At 35.9% G+C, this 22368-nt stretch overlaps 1 protein-coding gene across 1 annotated transcript in view; it reads left to right on the top strand.

The window, feature by feature from the left end:
• The window catches only part of LOC148956016 (uncharacterized), a 109402-nt gene that overhangs the window by 11749 nt on the left and 75285 nt on the right, over window positions 1-22368 (top strand). Inside the window, exon 2 of the mRNA XM_089093602.1 lies at window positions 15088-15285. Coding sequence (XP_088949728.1) covers window positions 15201-15285 — 85 coding nt within the window. The 5' untranslated portion in view covers window positions 15088-15200. The remainder of the gene's footprint in view (window positions 1-15087; window positions 15286-22368) is intronic.

Genomic DNA, 22368 nt, shown 5'->3' with positions numbered 1-22368 from the left:
TTTCATCAAGTTTAATTTTACCCATCAAAAGTTACGCGCCTGAGAAAATTTGGCTGATTTTCGAAAAAAGGAGGAAAGACCCCCTAAAAGTTATAGAACCTCAATGAAAATCACACCACCATATTCCGCGTAGCAGAGAATCCTACTATAGAGGTTTCAAGGTCCTATCTGCAAAAATGTGGAATTTTGCATTTTTTGCCAGAAGACAGATCACGGATGCGTGTTTATTTATTTTTTTCCCAGGGGTGATCGTATCGACCCATTGGTCCTAGAATATCGTGGGAGGATTCACTTGGTCTGAAATTAAAACTTCTGGTGTTCTTTTAAAGTGCCCAAAAAACGGAAGACATCTAGACCCCCTCCCACGCTCATTTTTTCCAAAAGTCACCTGATCAAAGTTTTGAGATATCCATTTTGTTCAGCATGGTCGAAAATATAATAACTAGGTCTTTGAGGATGACTTAATCCCTCGAAGCCCCCAGGGGGAGGGCTGAAAGTTATGAACTTTACCCGATGTTAACATATAGTATTGGTTATTGGGACCCGGCTCAATGGTAACCGAAACTCTAGAAAACGGTATTTTGATACAAATAGATACATCAAAAGAATCGGAAAGACCACCTAAAAGTTATAGAACCTTAATGAAAATCACACCATCATATTCCGCGTATCAGAAAACCCTACTGTAGAGGTTTCAAGCTCCTATCTACAAAAATGTGGAATTTTGCATTTTTGCCAGAAGAAAGATCACGGGTGCGTGTTTTTTTGTTTTTTTTCCAGGGGTGATCGTATCAACCTAGTGCTCCCAAAATATGGTGAGAGGGCTCATTGGAATGGAAATTAAAAGTTTTAGTGATCTTTTTAAGTGACAAAAATGGAGGGTAACTAGGCCCCCTCCCACGCTATTTTTTTTCCCAAAGTCACCTGATCAGAATTTTGAGATAACCATTTTGTTCAGCATGTTCGAAAATATTATAAGTATGTCTTTTAGGATGACTCTTTTAGTTTTTCCTGGTAGTGGGGGGGTCAGGGGTTATGTGGGAGGACCTTTCCATGAAGGAAGCTTTCACGGGGGAAGGGACATTGCTATGAAGGGGACGCCGGACTTCCCAGCATTATTTAAAAAAAGATCAGAAATTAAATATAAAAAAAACAAGTTTTTCAACTGCAACAACAGCAACATAAAAATCTTAAACGAACAGAAAATATTACATATATGAGTGGGTTCACCTGGTAGTCAATACCTCACTCTTTAAGCCCGAGATTTTTTAGTACTTTCATAAGAGCTATTTATTCTAATTAATCGCCCTTGTGATTAAGCGGTCATTTTTAAAGAATTGGAACAAAATTCGAACTTTCCCTTAGATAGCAAGGTATTGACTAGGGGGCAAACCCCCTAATATATGTATTAAATACATATGAATATAGAAGTTCGTTACGTAAGTTAATTCGTAAGTTACGTATATTTATTGCTAATTAAAACGTTCGTAAATAAAATGAAACAAGTTTCGAGAAAGCCATTTAACCAAATAAAAGTAAATTAATATGAAAATTTTGTTTTAATTATTCATGTACTGTGAGCCAAGGTCAAAACCTGCATTTATTCAAAAACGTTCAAAAATTAAATAAAAAAACAAGTTTTTTTTAACTGAAAGTAAGAAGCGACATTAAAACTTAAAACGAACAGAAATTATTCCGTATATGAAAGGGGCTGTCCCCTCCTCAACACCTTGCTCTTTACGCTAAAGTTTGACTTTCTCACACCTCTATTTTTTTAAACAATAAAAAACTTTAGCGTAACGAGCGAGGCGTTGCGGAGGGGAAAGGCCCGGTCATGTACGGAATAATTTCTGTTCGTTTTAAGTTTTAATGTCGCTCCTTACTTTCGGTTAAAAAAACTTGTTTTTTTTTATTTAATCAGAAGAAAGATCACGGAAGCGTGTTTATTTATTTATTTATTTTTTATTTTTATTTTCCTAGGGGTGATCGTATTGATCTATTAGTCCTATAATATCGTAAGAGGTCTCATTTGAACGTAAATTAAAAGTTCTAATGCCCTTTTTAAGTGACCAAAAAAATTGGAGGGCAACTTGGCCCCCTCCCACGCTCATTTTTTTCAGTGTCACCCAATCAAAATTTTGAGATATCCATTTTGTTCAGCATAGTCGAAGATCAATTAAATATGTCTTTGAGGATGACTTAATCCCCCACAGTTCACGGGGGAAGGGCTGGAAGTTATGAACTTTGCCCATTGTTTACATATAGTATTGGTTAATGGAAAGTATAAAAGACGTTTCAGGAGGGATTTTTTTTCTGATGGGAGGGGGTTGGAGGAGGGGGTTACGGGGGAGGATCCTTCCATGGAGGATGTTTTCTTGGGGAAGGGACATTTTTATGAAGGGGGCGCCGGAATTCCCAGCATTATTTAAAAAACGATCAGAAATTAAATAAGAAAACTAGTTTTTCAACTGAAAGTGAGGAGCAACATTAAAACTTAAAACAAAGAGAAATTATTACGTATATGAGGAGGTTCGACCCCATAGTCAATACCTCGTCCTTTTCGCTAAAGTTTTTTTTTAGTAGTTTCAAAAAGGCTGTCTATTCTAATTAACCGGCCTTTGTGATTCAGGGTTTTGTGATTCGAACAAAATTCGAACTTTAGAGCAAAGAGCAAGGTATCAAATAGAGGGAAAACTCCCTAATATACGTAAAAAACATACGAATATAGAAGTTCGTTACGTAAGTTAATTCGTAAGTTACGTCAGAACAAAATTTCGAGAAAGCCATTTAGCCAAAAAAAGTAAAATTAATATGCAAATTTCGTTTTAATTATTCATGTACGGTGAGCCAAAATCAAAGCTGCAATAATTAAAAAACGTTCAGAAATTAAATAAAAAAACAAGCATTTTTAACTGAAAGTAGGGAGCGACATTAAGACTTAAAACAAGCAGAAATTATTCCATATATGAAAGGGGATGTCCCCTCCTCAATACCTCGCTCTTTACGCTAAAGTTTGAACCTGTCACACAACTTTATTTTTTAAAACAATATAAAACTTTTGCGTAAAGAACGAGGTATTGAGGAGGGGACAACCCCTTTCATATACAGAATAATTTATGTTCTTTTTAACTTTTAATGTCGCTCCTTACTTCAGTTAAAAAAAAAACTTGTTTTTTTCATTTAATTTACATGAAGACTTAATGAGTGATAGGATGTTTTGGCATTCAAATCCATCTTTTGAGAAACATGCCCATTCCCTAACAACAAAACAGCCAGAGAACCTTACTGCAGAGGTTTAAAGCTCTCATCTACAAATGTCTGGAATTGTAGGCCTATATTTTTTACCAAGGAAAGATCATGGATAAATTATCACTTTCTAGATATAAAAAATGACTGATACTAAATTCTCTGAAATTTCTACGATCATGAGGGGGAGGATGAGGATAAGAAAGGGCTAGCCCTCTTGGGGTTGAATGATAGTCTTTAATTTAATTAAAACAGGGTAAAGCAGAAACATTCCCGGAAATCAAGAGGCTAAGCTTTTCTGGAGATCCAGGATAGAACATGCCCTCTTTTCTTAATAAAAAAAAAACAGATTTTTTTTAACTGAAAGTAAGGAACGACGTTAAAACGAACAGAAATTATTCCTTATATGAAAGGGGCTGTCCCCTCCTTAACGCCTCGCTCTTTACGCTAAAGTTTTTCATTTTATAAAAAAAATTGAGTTGTGAGAAAGTCAAACTTTAGCGTAAAGAGCGAGGAGTTAAGGAGGGGACAGCCCCTTTCATATAAGGAATAATTTCTGTTCGTTTTAAGTTTTAACGTCGTTCCTTACTTTCAGTTAAAAAAACTTTTTTTTTTTTAATTTAATTTTTGAACGTTTTTGAATAAATACTGGTTTTGATCTTGGCTCACCGTACATGAATAATTAAAACAAAATTTGCATATTAATTTACTTTTATTTGGTTAAATGGCTTTCTCAACACTTATTTAATTTTATTTACGAACGTTTTTATTAGTGATAAATATACGTAACTTACGAATTGACTTACGTAAGGAACTTCTATATTCGTATATTTTTAGTACGTATATTAGGGGGGTTTGCCCCCATAGTCAATACCTCGCTCTTTATGATAAGGTTAAAATTTTGATCCAATTATTTGAAACTTACCGCTTAATAAAAAAGTCCTGTAATGATAATAAATATCTCTAATGAAACTAATATAAATTCTTGGGCTTGAAAAGCGTGGTATTGACTAAGTCGTGAACCCAATCATATATGTAACATTTTCTGTTAGTATAAAATTTTTATGTTGCTGCTGTTACAGCTGAAAAACTTGTTTTTTTATATATTTAATTACTGATATTTTTTTAAATAATGCTGGGAAATCCGGCGTCCCCTTCATAGCAATGTGCCTTCCCCCATGAAAACTTCCTTCATGGAAAGATACTCCCACATAACCCCCGACCAGCCCCCCCCCCACTACCAGAAAAAATCTCCCCTGAAAACGTCTGTATGCTTCCAAATAACCAATGCTATATGTTAACATTGGGTAAAGTTCATAACTTTCAGCCCTCCCCCTGGGATCCTCGGGGTATTAAGTCATCCTAAAAGACATACTTGCAATTTTTTCGAACATTCTAAACAAAATGGCTATCTCAAAATTTTGATCGGATGACTTTGAGAAAATAAATGAGCGTGGGAGGGGGCCTAGTTGCCCTCAATTTTTTTGGTCACTTAAAAAGGGAACTAGAACTTTTAATTCCCATTCCAATGAGCCCTCCCACGTATTCTAAGACCACTGGGTCGATACGATCACCCCTGGGAAAAAGAAAAAAAAAACAAAAAAACAAATGAACACGCATCCGTGATCTTTCTTCTGGCAAAAAATAGAAAATTCCATATTTTTGTAGATAACTGCTCGAAAAATCGGCAGGAATATTTCGTTATATGTTGAACCTAGGGGTGCGAATTTCCTTCGGTTTCCGTTGTGTTTAAGGAGCCTGTTTTCTTTTTTCCGATAATAAGCCAAATTTTTTCAGACGCGTTCCTTTTAATAGGTAAAATTGACCTTCATGACACTTATATATTTGAAATCAGAACTAAAATCTGATTCTTTTGATGTATCTATTTGTATCAAAATACCGTTTTCTACAGTTTCGGTTACCATTGAGCCGGGTCGCTCCTTACTTACAGTTCGTTACCACGAACTGTTTGAAAAAAAAAAAACCTTTTAGCTTAACAATGAGCGACTTGCATAACTTATAGCCTTTGTGCCTGGACTACCGGAGGGGGGATGTTAGCCCTGGAGGCGTAGTTATTTGACCTTTGACCTATTTCGAACAGAATCCAAAATCTCAAAATGTTTATCGGATGTGTCTGGGAAAAAAAGCCGATAGAGGGTGGTTGCTCTCCAATTACTTTTGACTCTTAAAAAGGGCACTGGAACATGTAATTTTTATTCGAATGACCCTCTCCGAAGCTCGATGCGACGACCCCTTCCATTTGAGTTGCCTCTGGGAAAAACAAATAAATAACAGTACATTGAAGCGTTGTGGCTGTTTACTGTAGGTAATGCTATAGCATTGCCTCTGACTTAAACATGTGAGTAGACTTTTCAATTAGCCTTCTAATGAAGATCCACAATTATTCAGGTGGAATACGGGCGAAACTATTCGGGTGGGAATTTTCCGCAGAGGAATTTTCAAGGGGAAGGGTATTTTCAGTAGGAGAATTCTCAGGGGGGATTTTACTCGGGGAAAATCACTCCTATCACTTTTGACTCTAAAAAAGGACACTGGACCTTTCAGTTTCCAATTGAATAAGTCCCAACCAAAGTCTATACGGCAACCTATCCCATAAAAAACCTTATATCTTAACAATGGACAACTTGCACAACTCTCAGCCCTCACCATGGACGTACGGAAGGGGGGAGGGGGCAGAGGGGGGAAGCTAGCCCCCCTCACCTAGAACTTCAAACTTACACTAGATATGGCCGAAAATAGCAGATTGTTGAAAAAACAGATGGTTAAAAAAGCAGTTGAAAAAAGTTAGATGGCTGAAAAAGCAGTCGATAAAAGGTAGGTGGTTGAAAAAGCTAGAAATAAACAGCTGAAATGACGGAATAAAAGTCAAACAAGAAGCAATTATCCATAATGTCTTGTAAAGATTTAGCTCTAATCCAAGAATATTGATTAATGCTGAAGCTTATTGATGATTTATGATATTTGGTGATTACTTATTAATAAAGGTGTCATAGGTATGATAGAATTTGCTGGCAATGTAAGGTTTTGGGAACTGCCAATATAAATTTATCCCCTCTCTCTTCATCACAGAATCGGTTGCCCCTCCCTAGGGAAGAAGCTCCGTATGCCCGTGGCCATCACTCTAGGGGATTGAAGAGGGGTTGTCAACCCTGGAGGCATAGTTATTTACTTTTGAAGTGTTTTGAACAAAATAACTATTTGAAAATTTTGATAGGCTTTTTTTGAATTTGATAGAACTTGTATGAAATACCCCCTGCGTCTCAAGTTGTTCATGCATTGACGCACTCTAAAACCGGTTTCTTTCACTAGTTTCTTCCAACTTAGCGAAAGAAAAGACAAAGAGAATTGACAGAAATAAATGGGAAATATATAATTTGGGCTATATATTTGCACATTATGGGGGTGGTGGGTAAAGTATTTGGACAGTGTGAAGTAAGAAAACAATTCTTACTTCATAATATCAGAATAATTGTAGCTAACACATTATGCATGCAGACCCGCTGTACTTCGGAAAAACGGCGTGGGAGGAATGCTGGTTGCCCACCAATCATTTTTGAATCTTAAAAAGACCACTAGAACTTCGATTTTCACTCGAATAAGCATGCCCTGAAGATTAATACGATAACTCCTTCCGTTTGAAGTGTAAATAAATAAATCAATAAGTAAATAAATAAATATTGCATCGAAGCATTGCCTCTGACTTAAACAGGTGAGTAGTAGCTTCAATTTCCCTTCTAATGAAAATCCGTAATTATCCAGGGACAATAAAGGGAGGGAAGAAATATCCGGGTGGGAACTTTCTGTGGTAGGGGGATTTCCACAGGGAATTTTCCAGGGGGAATTTACGGAGGGGAACCAATCTTTTTTGATTTATTTTGTATATAAAATAAAATAAATACAAAAGTCAGACTTAAACGAACAGAAATTACTATAAAAATGAGCTTGGCTATTGGGACCCTTCCCCACCTGAAAACCTTCTAAAGGATATTATGCTATTTTTCCTTCACTAAAAATCAAACATATTTTGTTCTAAAATTGTAAAATAGAAAAAAAAATATGTCAAATAAATTTTGAATCTTAAACTACTGAGATTACAAAGAAATAATACTACCATATGCAGGATCGTATCCATGGCTTTTTGAAGGGGGGGGGTTACAAAAAAAACTTTCAAAACGCATAACAAAATTGTTGATATTCATTTTTGTTACGTTTCAACAAGTCGGACAAACAGTTGGGGGGGGGGGTTCAATCCCCCTTACCCCTCCCCTGGACACGGCCTTGACTATAAGTTAAAGGTTCAGTTTATTTTTGCTAGCTAGTACCAGTCATCTTGATTATTGCAGTGGTTTATTTTATTTTTATATCTTCGTCGATGTTTTGAAAAGTTAAATCACACTGTTCAAAAAACATAAAAACATATTCTTTTAGCGTCCATACATTCCAACTGTTGCCGTGAAAATGCTTTTTCCTGCAAATATCGTTTGCAAACAGAGTTTGCAAACAGAAATCACACTGTTCAAAAAACATAATATATTTTTAAATAAAACACAAATGACGCCATAGGCTTTAAAAATTATATGGCTGGAGGGGGGGGGGTAGTTTGTTCAAACTTCTCTTCGTAATAATTAATAATGGCTTAATTAAAAAAAATCTTTTAACGTCCATACATTCCTACCGTTGCCGAGGAAATGCTTTTCCCTGCAAATATTGTCTGCAAACAGAGACTTTTAAAAGACCGGAAAATATCTGTCCAATCCCTTTGAGTAGAAATTGAATGTGGTATTGGTGCTTTGAAAGTTGGTGTCTTAAAAGTTGATTGTCTAGTCTCTTAATGCGGAGAATGTGCCACTTAAACAGAGAAACACTTAAACATGACACGCAGTTGAATAGATCACACTTGAGACCTTGATCAAAAGCTGTCTTATTTTCCTAAGTAATTAAATTAGAGCAATTATCATCAAATTAGAGCAATTATAATCGAGCAATTTTAATTGAAATTTTGAGCTAATTATGGATAAGAAAAATAGAGGTTCCCCAGAGAAATTGCTAACACAGAGGGCATCGAATTGACGTTTCATTCAACCTTTTTGAGGGCTGGAGTTTCTACCCATGGTAATAATAATAAAAATCTATTTTCATTTGCGGAAGTTGAAACTACAGACGAACAAAATCATTGCTTCACATGGGATTACTTCACAGATTACGCAGGATCTATCTAAAAATAATAGCTTGAAAATAACTCGGGATATTTGCCAGTATCTGCAGAGTTCTAATAAATAGCCAGCTATGCTATTAATAACTTTTGGTAGACAACTATACTTCTCCAGAAAACCTCAACTAAGCTCTGTTTCCAGTAAAGCGCTACCTTTTGGAATTCAGCTTATAGTTCGAATTTACTACGAGTCAGTTTCTATAAGCTAGTTCTGTAGATATATCTTGCGGAATATGTGAAGCAAAAGTCTTTATACGTTAAGTTTTAATTTCACTCTTTACTTTTGTGAAAAAAGCTTTGGTAAAATTCTACTTTAGCTACTTTTGGCTATCTTGGAAAGGGGTTAGGTTAGGAAAATGAAACTATCGGGGATGGGTCTCTAGGCTAAAGTTTGTCCTGGGAAGGTATTTTGAAGTACCTACCTCTACTCCTTCTCCTTCTAGAGGGTCCTGAAATTTGCCTATATGACAGGTCCTATTGAAATTTTGACAAAACAACATTTTGCAACAATTTTCAGTTATCGGTTTCTTTTTCTCTGGCTTTAGTTCTGAAAATACATTTCCCGTTATTTGAGTAGAATTTTAAGCCATATCAATGTTCTTTTTTTCAAAATTTAGGAAAAGTATTTATATATCTTCAAAACTTTATAAATTGGGATTGAGCACAGTTGTGAAGCTGAAAACAATTTTGTTGTACTTCATTTAAGCAGAATATCTATTTTGCAAGGTTTTACTTTTATAAAACACATATTTATAAGGATCATCAAAGGTCAGGACCCTCTAGAGGGAGGAGTGGAGGTAGTTTCTTCAAAATACCTTCCTGGGACATACTTTAGCCTGTAGACCCATCCCTGATAGTTTTGGTTTCATAACCTACCCCCTTTCCAAGATAGCCAAAAGGCTAAAGTAAAATTTTACCAAAACTTTGATGTATCAAATAATGTAAGCTCATTTTTTTTTAATATAGCCTAGGATATACATTTCAGATTTTTTTTTTTACTTAATATATATATTAAGTAAATTTTATTTTAATTAATATATATATTTATAATTTTCGGCATAAATTTATAATTATTTTTCATATTCAGTAATTTTTCAAAAAAATTCAATAATTTTCAAAATTTCGCGAAAAACTGAGCTAGTATCCGTCGATGGCAGATCATATTTTTGTTTTAATTTTGTGCAAAACACGGATATTGGCGAATGACTCGGTTTTATGGTTGTTAGGTATTTGGTTTTAATTCTTGTTTTTTTGGCATTTATTGAATTTTATTCATCTTTTAATTTTTTGTTTTTTCATTGGTTTTTTGGTTTCTTTTCACATTTACTTTCCGCGTTTGTTTTTGTTGGATTTTTTTTTTCTTCGGCACTTTTATTAAATACATGATTTCGTTTCAAGATGAAGAAGAGAGGCTGATGTCCTCTCGAAATATTCACTTGGTGTGCTTATTCAGTAAATCTCGTTTGGCCTTAATAGCCCCATTTTAGAGCGTTTCCTTTTCTTATAATACGGCAGGCCAATGTGGTTTAAGAAATTATCTTACGCATAAAAAATAAAATTTATTTTGTGAAAATGACTGAAAAACATTTTTTTGGAGTATACAAGAGGGAGGATTATATTCCTCCGATAGATGGTTCTTGACCCTGCAAATTGTAATGGTTCCCTTATTATGCTTCTTAGCTTTTCCGCTCTGAAAGGTACCATTTGACACTTGACGATGACGCTATTAAAACGAAATTACAAGAGGCGGGAAGAGAGAGAGCTAGACATTTCCCCCAAGAAAATTTCTCAACGTAAAGTTTCCGTCCGTCCACGGAAAATCCCCCTCCCCATGGAAAATTCCCTACCTGGAACATCTCCTCCCCCCCCCCCACCCAAAAATTCCCCCGATAAATTCCCCTTACGAAAATCAAAACATTCTCCGTATGTAAAATTATGCATCCAAAGAGAAAGAAAAACAAATAGAAATAATTCTATATATGGATCTAGGGAATCTCCTCCCAGAATATTTCCTCCAAACTGAAAATTCTCCCCATGAAAATTCTTGCCCCTCCTCCTCTCGCAACAAATACTGTATGTAAACAGTGGAATAATTGTAAAACTTTAAGCCCTTTCCCAAGGGACTGTGCGGGGTCATGTCATCCTCAGAGGCACATTTATTATACCTGACCTTTCAATTATGCTGAACCGAATGGCTATCTCAAGATTTCGATCAGATGTGTTTGGGGAAAATAGGTACTGGAAGAGGGCTAAAGGTCCTCCAATCTGTCTGGTCACTTAACTGGTCCCTAAGACTTTCAATTTTTGTTTGATTGAGCCCTCTCCTAGGATTCTAGGACTCTTGGCTCGGTCGGAACTGAGGGACAAAAAAAACAACACACATCCGTGATAATTTTCGGCATAAATTTATTATTAATTTTCCTATTCAATAGTTTTTCAATAAATTTCAAGTTTTTGTTGATGAAAGGGGGGATAAAGGCAGAAATTGATCCCTCTTGGTTTCTAGGAATATATCTAGTCTATGCCGTTATCATGAAAGTAAAGAGTAACATTGGACCCCAAAGAGAGCAAAATATATTCTGTATTGGAGAGGGCTATTCCCTCCTTGTCCCCAGCTCCTTCGTGATCGTACAAAGTTTGGAAGATGCCCACTCAATCGGAAATTTAGAGTTCTAAATCTAAAGTTCTTTTTCACCCGTAACAAACATGTAACATGTTACCCGTAACAAAAAGTAAATACACGTAACTTTTGTTACCCGCACCCGTACATTTGGTTGACACTTTGAGGTATTTATTTTGTACTTTCTCTGTCACTGCTCGATTTTGCAGGTGCGGAATTTTCCATGGGGGGATTATCCTGGGGAGGGATATTTTCCGTGGGGAATTTGGCAGGGGAATTTATTGGGGAATTAACCGGGGGAACCCTGGCACTCGGTAGAGATAGGCACTAGGGTTTAAATGAGCCATTGAACATATCTCTTTGACCTTGCGGTAACCAGAAGGCCTAAGCCCAGTAGCCTGTAAGCTGATAACCTGAAAGAAAAAAAATTCAAATGAATTTACGGAAAAAAATGTGCGTTGTTAATTTAATATACATATGCTGATATCTATTCCTTAAAATCTATTAATTTTTTATCTCTTAAAGTTATAAAAGGGAAAACATTTAAAAAATTTTTTTTAGTAAAGTACAAATTATACTCTAGATTTTAGAAAGCATAGGGTTTAGAACCCTACTCAGATAAATTTCTGCTCGTTTTGAGTTTGAATTATTTTAATTTCTGTTTGTTTTGGCTTTAATTTATTTATTGTTACTGATTTGTGGTAGTTGTATGTTTGGTAGATTATTTGATTCTATTTCTATTGTTTTTAATTTTTGCTTCAATGGAGTTCTTTGCTTTTTTTTAAAAACTTATTTTGTGCAAAAAGTATTTTTGATTAATTTCTGTTCGTTTTATGTTGACATAGTCTTTTTCAGGGAGAAAGACTGAGCCTCTTCTGAAGTTAAACTGCCATCCCTTCCATAAAACAATAGAATTTCTATTGTTTTTAATTTTTGCTTTAATGGAGTTCTTTACTTTTTTTTAAAAACTTATTTTGTGCAAAAAGTTTTTTCGATTAATTTTTGTTCGTTTTATGTTGACATAGTCTTTTTCAGGGAGAAAGACTGAGCCTCTTCTGAAGTTAAACTGCCATCCTTTCCATCCAATGAGCAAATTTTGTATTACCAAACTTTCTATAAAAACCCTATATGTCCCCAGGGCATAACTTACAACCCTTGCCCTTAGGGCTGGGGGGATTTGTTATCCTCAATAACATAATTTCCCGACCTTTCTGATGGGCTGAACAAAATGGTTATATCAAAATTTGCCCTCTGATCACTTTCGACTAATAAAGAGGCACAAGTCTCTCAATTTCCAATCGAATGATCCCTTTTTGAAGCAGCACGACAAAACTTTCTATAAAATCCTTATATGTCCTAAGAGCATAACTTACGACCTTGTCCTGAGGGATATGGGGGGAGGGTTGTCATCCTCAAAGACATCATTTACAGACCTTTCAACTACGTTGAACAAAATGGCCGTATCAAAATATGGATGGGAAATGTTTGAGGAAATGATGGGCGTGGGGGGAGGCGATTTTCCCTGCGATTAATTTCGGCTATTAAAAAGGGCAATAGCCCTTTCAATTTCCAATCGAAAGAGCCCTTTCTGAAGTTTTACGACAACACTTTCTATAAGAATATTATATTCCTACAGGGCATAACTTACAACCTTAGCCCTGAGTGCTACGAGGGGAGTTATCATAATCAAAAATCTACGTTTCGGGTGCTTCAACTATGTTCAACAAATTTGCAATATCAAAATTTTGATTCAAAGTGTTTGAGGAAGTAATGGGCGTGGGGGGGGAGGCATTCGCCTTCTGATCACTTTTGTCTATCAATAACGACACTAGCCCTCTCAATTCCCAATTGATGAGGGCGTTTTGAAGCATCTACGGCAACGCTGGCAAAGACCTAATTTCCAGAGCTTTCAACTACGTTGAACAAAATGTCTATCTCGAAATTTTGATTGGATGTGTTTGGGGAAATGGTGGGCGTGAGAGGAGCGTTCCTTGCCTTCCAATCACTTTCGACTATTAAAAAGTTTTGAACACTGGAATGTTTTATTTTAGTTATGCTTACTGTAACGTGTTTTATTTAAATTATATTAAAAAACAAACATGCCCGAAATAAACGTGAGAGGGGGGTTAGTTGCCCTTCAATCACTTTTGACTATTAAAAAGGGCACTAGCCCTTTGAATTTGGAATCGAATGAGCCCTTTTCCAAGTTTCTATGACAAAGATTTCAAAACAAACCTTAAATAACCCCAGGGCTTAGCCTACAACCTTAGCTCTGAGGGCTCTTGGGGGATTTTCATCCTCAAAGACCTAATTTCCAGAACTTTCAACTACGTTGAACAAAATGGCTATCTGAAAATTTTGATTGGATGTTCTTGGGGAAATGGTAGGCGTGAGAAGGTGGCTAGTTACCCTTCAATCACTTTTGACTATTAAAAAGGGCACTGGCCCTCTCAATTTTCAATTTAATGAGCCCCTTTTGAAGTTTCTACGACAACACTATCTATAAAAACCTTATATACCCCAGGGCATAACGTACAACCTTTGCCCTGGGGGCTCTGAGGGGGGTTGTCATCCTTAAATACATAATTTCCGGAACTTTCAACTTCGTTAAACGAAATGGATATCTCAAAACTCTGATTGAATGTGTTTGGGGAATGGTGGGCGGGAAAGGGGGTTAGTTGCTCTCCAAAAAGGGCACTAGCCCTTTGAATTTCTAATCGAATGAGCCTTTTTGAAGTTTCTACGACAACACTTTCTATAAAAACCTTATATACCCCTAGGGCATAAATCACAACCCTTGCCCTGAGGGCTGTGGGGGAGGGTGTCATCCTCAAAGACCGAATTTCCAGAACTTTCAACTACGTTGAAAAAATGGCTATCTCAAATTTTTGATTGGATGTGTTTGGGGAAATGGTGGGCGTGAGAGGGGGTTATTTGGCGTTCAATCACTTTCGACTATTAAGAATGGCACTAGCCCTTCTAATTTCCCATCGAATGAACCCTTTTTGAAGTTTCTACGACAACGCTTTCTATAAAACCTCATATGCCCCCAGGGCATAACTTTCAACCCTTGCCCTGAGGGATTTGGGGAGGGTGGGGGGGTGCTCATCCTCAAAGTGCTAATTTACAGAACTTCCAATTACTTTGAATAAAATGGTTATCTAAGAATTTTGATTGTATGTGTTTGGGGAAATGGTGGGCGTGAGAGGGGGGTTAGTTGCCCTCTAATTACTTTCGACTATTAAAAAGAGCGCTAGCCATTTTAATTTCCAATCGAATAAGCCCTTTTGAAGTTACTAAGACGACGCTTTCTATAAAAACCTCATATGCCCCCAGGGCATAGCTTACAACCTTTGCCCTGAGGACTGTGGAGGGGAAGATTGTCATCCTTAAAGACCTAATTTTCAAAACGTTTTACTACGTTGAAGAAAATGGCTATCTAAAAGTTTTGATTGGAAGTGTTTGGGGAAAAGGCGGGCATTTCAGGGGGGTTCGTTGACCTCCAACCACTTTCGACTATTAAAAAGAGCACTAGCCCTTTGAATTTCCAATCGAATGAGCACTTTTTCAAGTTTCTGCGACACAACTTTCAATAAAAACCTTATATGCCCGCAGGGTATATCTTATAACCCTTGCCCTGAGGGCTCTGAGGGGGTTATCATCCTCGAAGACCTAATTTCCAGAACTTTAACTACGTTGAACAAAATGGCTATCTACAAATTTTGATTGGATGTGTTTGGATAAATTTTGGGCGTGAGAGCCTTCAATTACGAAAGAACAAGCTACTATCCGCATTGCCGTGTGTCTGTCTTTACTTGCCCTCAAGCAGTGACACAACATTTTTTTCAAAATCAGGAGGTTTGAGAAAACTTGTAAAATTATTATTTTTGATTTTTAAATGCTCAATTTTTAATTTATTGTGAGACTTTATACTTCTTCAATTGACTCACTCGATGGCATATTTCAAGTTAATCAATTTTTTTCTTAGATCACCAGCTTCATGGGTATTGGACACAAGAACTTGAAGCTTTAAATAAATTGGCATAGAGTATTTTTGGACAGATTGACACACAAGTAGATTGACAACGAGTGGCTGTATCGATGTCTGCCTTGGAAAATTGGCAGCATTATCCCTCGCAAGTATTTGAAAGAACAGCTGCTGTGGAATATTCGACTTTTTATAATAGTAAGTAAAATACTTTTGATGGACGAAAAAATTATGAAATAAAAAAAGCCTTTTTATATGATTTAATAGAATAACTTTTTAAAATTATTTTATTGATATTACAAGTAAAAAATAGACAACTAAAAGAAAAGAATGTATTCAACCTGTTAGAATAGTAAGCAGTTTCCTCTTAATGGCCAGGGAAAATTCTGAAGTCCAAAAATAATTAATTTTTTCCTTATTAAACCGTCACCTTCTGAGAAAAAAGCAAACGAAAATAAATAAAATATATTTTTGACTTTTTGCAATAGTAAGTAGTAGGCCTACAATTTCAATGGCTGGAAAATAGGGAAATACAAATATAATTGATATCTTGGTTATGAATAAGTTGTTTCCTAGATTTATTGATATTATATGATAAAAAGAGCAAAACAAATCTAAAAAATGGCAAATAAAACATTGTCTTTGTCAAGCCTGTTCGTTCTTATTTTTCATTTCTTTTAAACAGAAAGGTAGTTGATCGGAAGATATATTCGATGAAAATGTCGTAAGTTGTCCAATATTGTTAAAGACCCCAGAAGCACAAGGAGCCTTTAATAGGAATAAGAAGCTTTTTTAAAGCACTGAAAAACTTTCGTACACCGATGAAGGGATTGAGGGAGGGGCAACCCCCCTCATATACGGAATAATTTTTGTTTTTCTTAAGTTTTAATGTTGCCTTTTACTTTCAGTTAAAAAATGTTATTATTTTTATTTAATTTTTCATCATGCCGGAAATCATTCATGGTGCAAAACGATGTTTAAAATTGACGTTCAAAAAGTCAGAAAGATCATGTCGCTCAGAATAATAATAAATGAGGAAGTATAATAGATGAAAAATAAATGAGGGTATCCAATCAAAGAAAATATGATGGAAATTTCAGAGAAAATATGTGTCGGCTTTAGTTTTTTGTCTATTTGAAATATTCGTCTCTCTTTCTTTTAAATTAATAAAAAAAATGTTTTCCACAAAATAAGTTTTTCAAAAAAAAGTAAAGAATTCCATTAAACCAAAATGAAGAAAAATAGAATCAAATAATCTACCAAGCATACAACTACCACAAATCAGTATCAATAAATAAATAAAACCCAAAACAAACAGAAATTAAAATAAGCAACAAAGTCAAACTCAAAACGAGCAGAAATTAATATGAGTAGGTTTCTGAGCCCCTATGCTTTCTAAAAGCCAGAATATAATTTGTACTTGACTGAAAAATTCAAATGAATTTACTGAAAAAATGAGGTTGGCTAACGTCAAGATATGTAAAGTGGATAGCTTTACTTCCTAGATAGTATTAATAGTTGAAATGGCGGATGCAGTAAAAGTAGAATAGCCGAGGCCCTGTAGGCTTTTTCACAGTTGAAAAAAAGTTTGGAAAAATAAGAAGATAACTGCATGAAGATAAGAATAGAATATTGGAAGCTACGGTAATGATAGTGATCAAGTACGGGTGTGAAACGTTGATGTTTTGGAAGGCAGAAGAAGATTTGCTGAAGGTTTTTCAGACGAATTGTCTACGGATATTATTGGATACTCCTATGACTGACCGTCAAAGAGCAAGCTGTTCATAATAAGAACTTCTTGGAGGAGTTAAAGAGTAAAGCTTTGAATATATTGGGGTGGATGAGGAGCAGGTAAAGCTAGTGAGGGGCAGACATCATGCAGCTTGGTGTTTGTAATTAGTAGGCCGGTGTAGTATCATGGAAAGATAAATTTTCATACAAGTACATACTTATTACAGTATCAATAAAGAAAGTGATATGAGACGAAGATGTAAAGGAAAACTGTAGGGAGTAGAATAGACAAGGCGCATTTTGTTACTTGACAGTTGAAAATTTTGTTAAAAAAATAGAAAGATAAGTCTACAAGCTATGATTATGATATTGGAAATCACTCTTGACAGTGGTCAAGGGCAATAATGAAAAAAATGTTAAACTGACTAGATCAGGTTGCACAGATGACTGATAATGGTTGTTTTACCATTCATCTGTGGCCAAATGAAGGTCAGGTCGTCCCCTAAAGGAATGGGAAGAGGTCATAAGGACAATCAATAGGAAATTTAAAGGAAATTAAAACTTTACAGGAATGGGTAACGAGTTAAACTTCGGATAGATTGTGATTTAGTAGGAACTTGCACAGCTATGTTGAGCTCAGGTAGATTAGTGATGTAGTGAGTTGTTAGTAGTAGAAGTAGCAATGTTAAAGGAAGAAGCCTTTTTTTCAAAATTCCTTTTATGTTACTAAAAACTTGTATATTTTCTTGATTTTAGTTTGAATTGGGATGAAAAGTCAAACTTTAGTATAATTAGCCAGGGATTTAGGAGGAGGCACCTCCCCTCATATAGTTAATAATTTCTGTTTGTTTTAAGTTCAAATGCTGCTTCTTACTTTCAGTTGAAAAATTGTTTTTTTTTACTCAAAAACTTTTTGTTTTATTAATAAGAATTTTTTTTATGAGTAAAACATATGAGCGCACAAGTAAAAAGACATTTTCTTGTCATCAGGTAATTTTATTCAATTTATCTCAAGAAGAACAAGATTTCGGGGAAGGTAAAGACTACGGCTTTGGAATTTTTAGCCCCTACCGGCGGTGCTGATCTCCGTTTCTCGGCCCTTCAGCCAGGAAGTGCAATGGGGGCCAACCATCCTGTACTTTCGCACACCCTTTCTGTTTACCTTCCCCAGATTTCTCCAGGTACCCATTTAGAGCTGGGTCGACTCTGGCTGAGCTTACAGCGTCACGCCACTGACCCTCGTCCCAACACAAATAAATGGGTAAACTAGGATTCGAACCCTCGCCATCTCGGATATAGGATCCCAAATCCAGTGCACCAATCCACTTGGCTAAGATGGCTCTTTCAGGGATGGGGATAAAAAAATTCGAGAAAATCTTTGAATCACATAAAATATCTTAACAACTTTAAGACAAATTTTCACCATCGAGATAAGGCTTCTTTTTTTAAACTTTTCCAGATACATTAAAAAAAAATTCTCGAAAATTTTTCCTCGAGATAATTCCTAAAAATTTTTGTCTTACCCGTAATTTAGTGTTTAGAAATAGATTATATTGTGATTTTATGAATTTATCGTCAGCAGAGCAGAATAATCTGCTGACAAGAGAGACCACCAACAGACTCGTGGGATTTGATTTGTCGTTGAGCATATGCAATTGCAAACCAACTTCTACCATAAAAATATGTTTCCACCTATTTCCGCAAACGGTGTTCTATCTGTACTATTTAGAAAGAATTTCTACAAAATGATTTTTTCAAAGAAAAGTAAAACGCTATAGTAAGCCTAACATGATAAGAGATAAAGGCAAATAGTAATTCAAGAAAAAAATCAACATAAATCATTATCGCTAATTAAACAAAATCCAAATCGAACAGAAACAACAATTAATAAACAATTAGAACTTAAAAGGAACTGAAACTACCACAAAGAAGAGTAGCGTTAACGCCCCTAAGCCTTTTAAGACCAAAACGTCATTTGTGCTTTACTGAAAAACAATTTTGATATCGAGCAGTGTGTTTTTATCCGTAATAATATCAACAGAAATAAAAAAAATCCCGATAATAACCAAGGTTACTGAAAATAACTAAAAAAATATAGACTGGCAATTCAATATATATTGATATTTATTCCTGGAAGTCTAAAAACTTTTGATTTTTTTACCGTTATAAAAGAGAAAACATTTAAAATTTATTTTGTATTTAGTTAAGGTCAATTAGTATGTAGATTGCATAGCGTAAGCTAGGTCTACTACTGTCTGTCGTAGTTTCTTTTTTGTTTTAAGCTTAACTTTATTATTTATGTATTAATTTATTTATTAATAGCAGTTTATGTTCCTTTTACATCGGAAATACCATTTGGCTTTATTTTTGCAAATCTTTTGCTTATTGTAGCTCTTTACTTTTCCTTTAAAAACTTATTCTGAAAAAAGTATCTTTAATAAATTTCTGGTCGTTTTTAATTGATATATTTTTTTTGCATTGTTTTATTGTTTGTTTCTTTTATTGGCAGCAGAAGTCGTAGTGTTCGTAGTAGCAGAAGTAGCAGTCGTGCTAGTCGTAACAATAGACATAGTAGTAGAAGTCGCATAAGTTAACATGGTATCCACGTGATGGACAGCAAACTTTGGGTGCAAGACAGCAAACCTTATTGATTATGTTATAGACTTGGAGGCCCAATACAAGATGCTAGGGTATATAGGAGTGTTGCTGTTGATATTAAAAGTAAAGATCACCATCTAGTAGTGCCAAGGGTTAATTTAAAGCTGAAATTTCGGAAGGGTAACTACCTTCCGGGAAGTTGTTATGTTGGTAGACTCCAGGATGAGAATTTGAGAGAAACTTTCCAGGAACAGTTGAATGCTAAACTTGAGAGTTTAAAATTTGATAATGTTGAAGATGGTTGGAATAATTTTTGAAAAATAATTTGTGAAGCTGCTGAAGGTGTCTTAGGGAAGAAAGCTAGGACTGCAGCTAAGAATGTTAGTGAAAAAACTTTATGATTAATAGAAAGGAGAAAGGACTTGTACAAGAATAAAGGAATGTAAAGAAAGCAGAGAAAGCATTAAAATATGAACTAAGGAGGTATGAAGTGGAGGCCGAGGTGTGAAGTGCAGCTAGACGGCATAGTAGTAAAATTATTTGAAAAAAACTACGTTATCTAAAGAGTTAAAGAGGCTGAGTCACAAGTTCGAACCTTAAAACGTACAGGGATTAGGAGGTACAGTTGGGGGCTGCTGTCCCCCAAACCCCCCGCTTTTGCAGCCTTTTTTGGTAAGGTTTTTTAAGTCCTGTAGCTTGCAATCAGTTAGTCGTACCAAGTTCATCCCATTATAGCTTATTATCGGTTAGTAAAAAATCTCCTGTAAAAAATCCAGCAAACAGGCTCAGTACTGTTTCCAATCAAAGAGATGCAATAGGATGTTCTTACGGTAAAAAATTCAAGCAGACTTCGTGCGTGTTGCAAAGCATTTCTTTGCAAGGGAAAAGGGGGGGGTTGAGGGGGGCGGAAGACCCCCAAAATAAAAACCTTAACAAAAGAGGCTGCAAAAGCGAGGAGTTGGGGGGGCGGCAGCCCCCCAACTATACCTCCTAATCCCTGTACGTTTTAAGGTTTGAACTTGTGACTAAGCCTCTTTAACTCTTTAGAAAACGTAGTTTTTTTCAAATAATTTCTACACGTTTTTGTACAGTTCATTGCTTATTATTGCTTGACTAACTGTTAGCTGATCGTGTTGGGAGTTAAAGTTGAGTGGCTGCCACCCCCCAAACCCCCCGCTTTTGAAGATTCTTTTGTTAAGGCTTTTAATTCCTGAATGCTCAAATCAAATGCACAGTAAGATTTTCTTTTTTCAACTTTTCTTCGAGCATGCGGGTATACAGCATATTATCAAAGCAGTGGAGACTTACCTGTAAGCTGAAGGCCGACTGCGATATTTTTCTGGAGACGCCTGTTGAGCCGAAGTATTTAATAGATTGAATTTAAAAAAGGAACTGAGTTTCTTTTTGAACTTTAAATTTAAGAGATACTACTTTAAATTCTATATATAAAAAATTTACTCCTAGGGCGACTCGAACCCGTGTCTTCCGCTTGATGGGCAGCAATAGTGACCACTGTACCATCAGAGACTGTTTATAATTTATTTTTAGTCTCTGAAATCTATTTTCGACGCAAGCAAATAGAAAGTAAGATTTTCGTTTTTCGACAAAAAAAACTTCTGGGAAATAGATGGAATTTTGAAAGCTTGCAGTCGGGCTTGTCAGGTTAGGAGGACTATTTTGATCAAATTTAATAATGAAATACTATGCTTTTAGGAATTTAAAAAATTAACATGGGCGCTTATAGGAAAACGAGGTTTTTCGTAAATGTAAATTCGGGGGATAATTTTTTCGGTATGAAAATATCAAAAGGCCCTAACAGGTCGAATTCTGCTTCGAATGAGTCATCATTCACCCGGATCCGTTGCCAACTGTGGCCTGTAGGCGTGTCAGATAAAAAAAAAGTTGGTTTTTTATTGGAAAACAGAGAAGGAGTGATTGGATTGAGCTGCAATTTTGAGGATAAGCTTCCAGGCCGTGAAAAGATTATCCTCTAAATTTCAGCCCGATTGAACAACGTTAGAGGGGGGCTGTGGTGGGAAAAATTAACATGGGCTCTTATAGGAAAACGAGGTTTTTCGTAAATGTAAATTTGGGGGATAATTTTTTCGATCTGAAAATCTCCCACTTCCTAACAGGTCGAATTCCGCTTCGAATGAGTCCTCATTCACCTGGATCCGTTGCCAACTGTGGCCTGTAGGTGTGGCTAAAAAAAAAAAAATTATGAACATTAAGTCGCTATATTTGGTTTTTGGAAAACAGGGAAGGAGTGTTCGGATTGAGCTGAAATTTTGAGGATAAGCTCCCAGGCCCTAGGAAAGCTTATCCTTTAAATTTCAGCCGACAACGTTCAACGTTTCAATCGGACAACGTTAAAGGGGGGATATGGTGAGAGGGTCGAAACTTCCGGCCCACTTTCCCCTCATGAATGATAAAGTCGGAGGGGGATGAAATTTCGCATGTTTCTTAGTTTGAGCTTAGGCTGCAAAATGTGATCACCGCCGTCTCTCTGCGACCGCTAGGACCGGAAATCGCTTAACATTGTGGTGGGTCCCCTCTTTAAAGTGGCACAAGTGTACCTCCTTGATATTGTACTGGCATGTTAATAAATTGAGAGGGAGTAGTCAATCCAGACTTGACCCAGTTAAAGATAAAAATGGGGCCACAATTAGCGATAAGGAAAAAATTAAAGAGAAATGGGCAGAACATTTTGAGAATTTGCTAAACCGAGATAGAGTTGCAGGATAAGATACAGAGGAAAATGAAAAAGTTTGTGATACCTTGGATGTGAAAGAAGATTTGTTTTGTGAGGAAGAATTTGCGACAGTATTAAAATGATTTAAAAATAATAAGGCTCCGGGTGCTGATAGGGTGGTAAATGAGTTTCTTAAATATGGTGGCTCGGAGGTTAAAAATAAGTTACTGAAGATTATGAATATGATTTTTGAAAAAGGG

This window comes from Artemia sp. Qi Xiang Cuo, chromosome 1 (genome assembly GCF_049724085.1).
Source record: "Artemia sp. Qi Xiang Cuo chromosome 1, ASM4972408v1, whole genome shotgun sequence".
Lineage (NCBI taxonomy): Eukaryota > Metazoa > Arthropoda > Branchiopoda > Anostraca > Artemiidae > Artemia > Artemia sp. Qi Xiang Cuo.
Note: the sequence above shows the minus strand (reverse complement) of the source record. Positions and strands in the feature narration are given on the sequence as shown.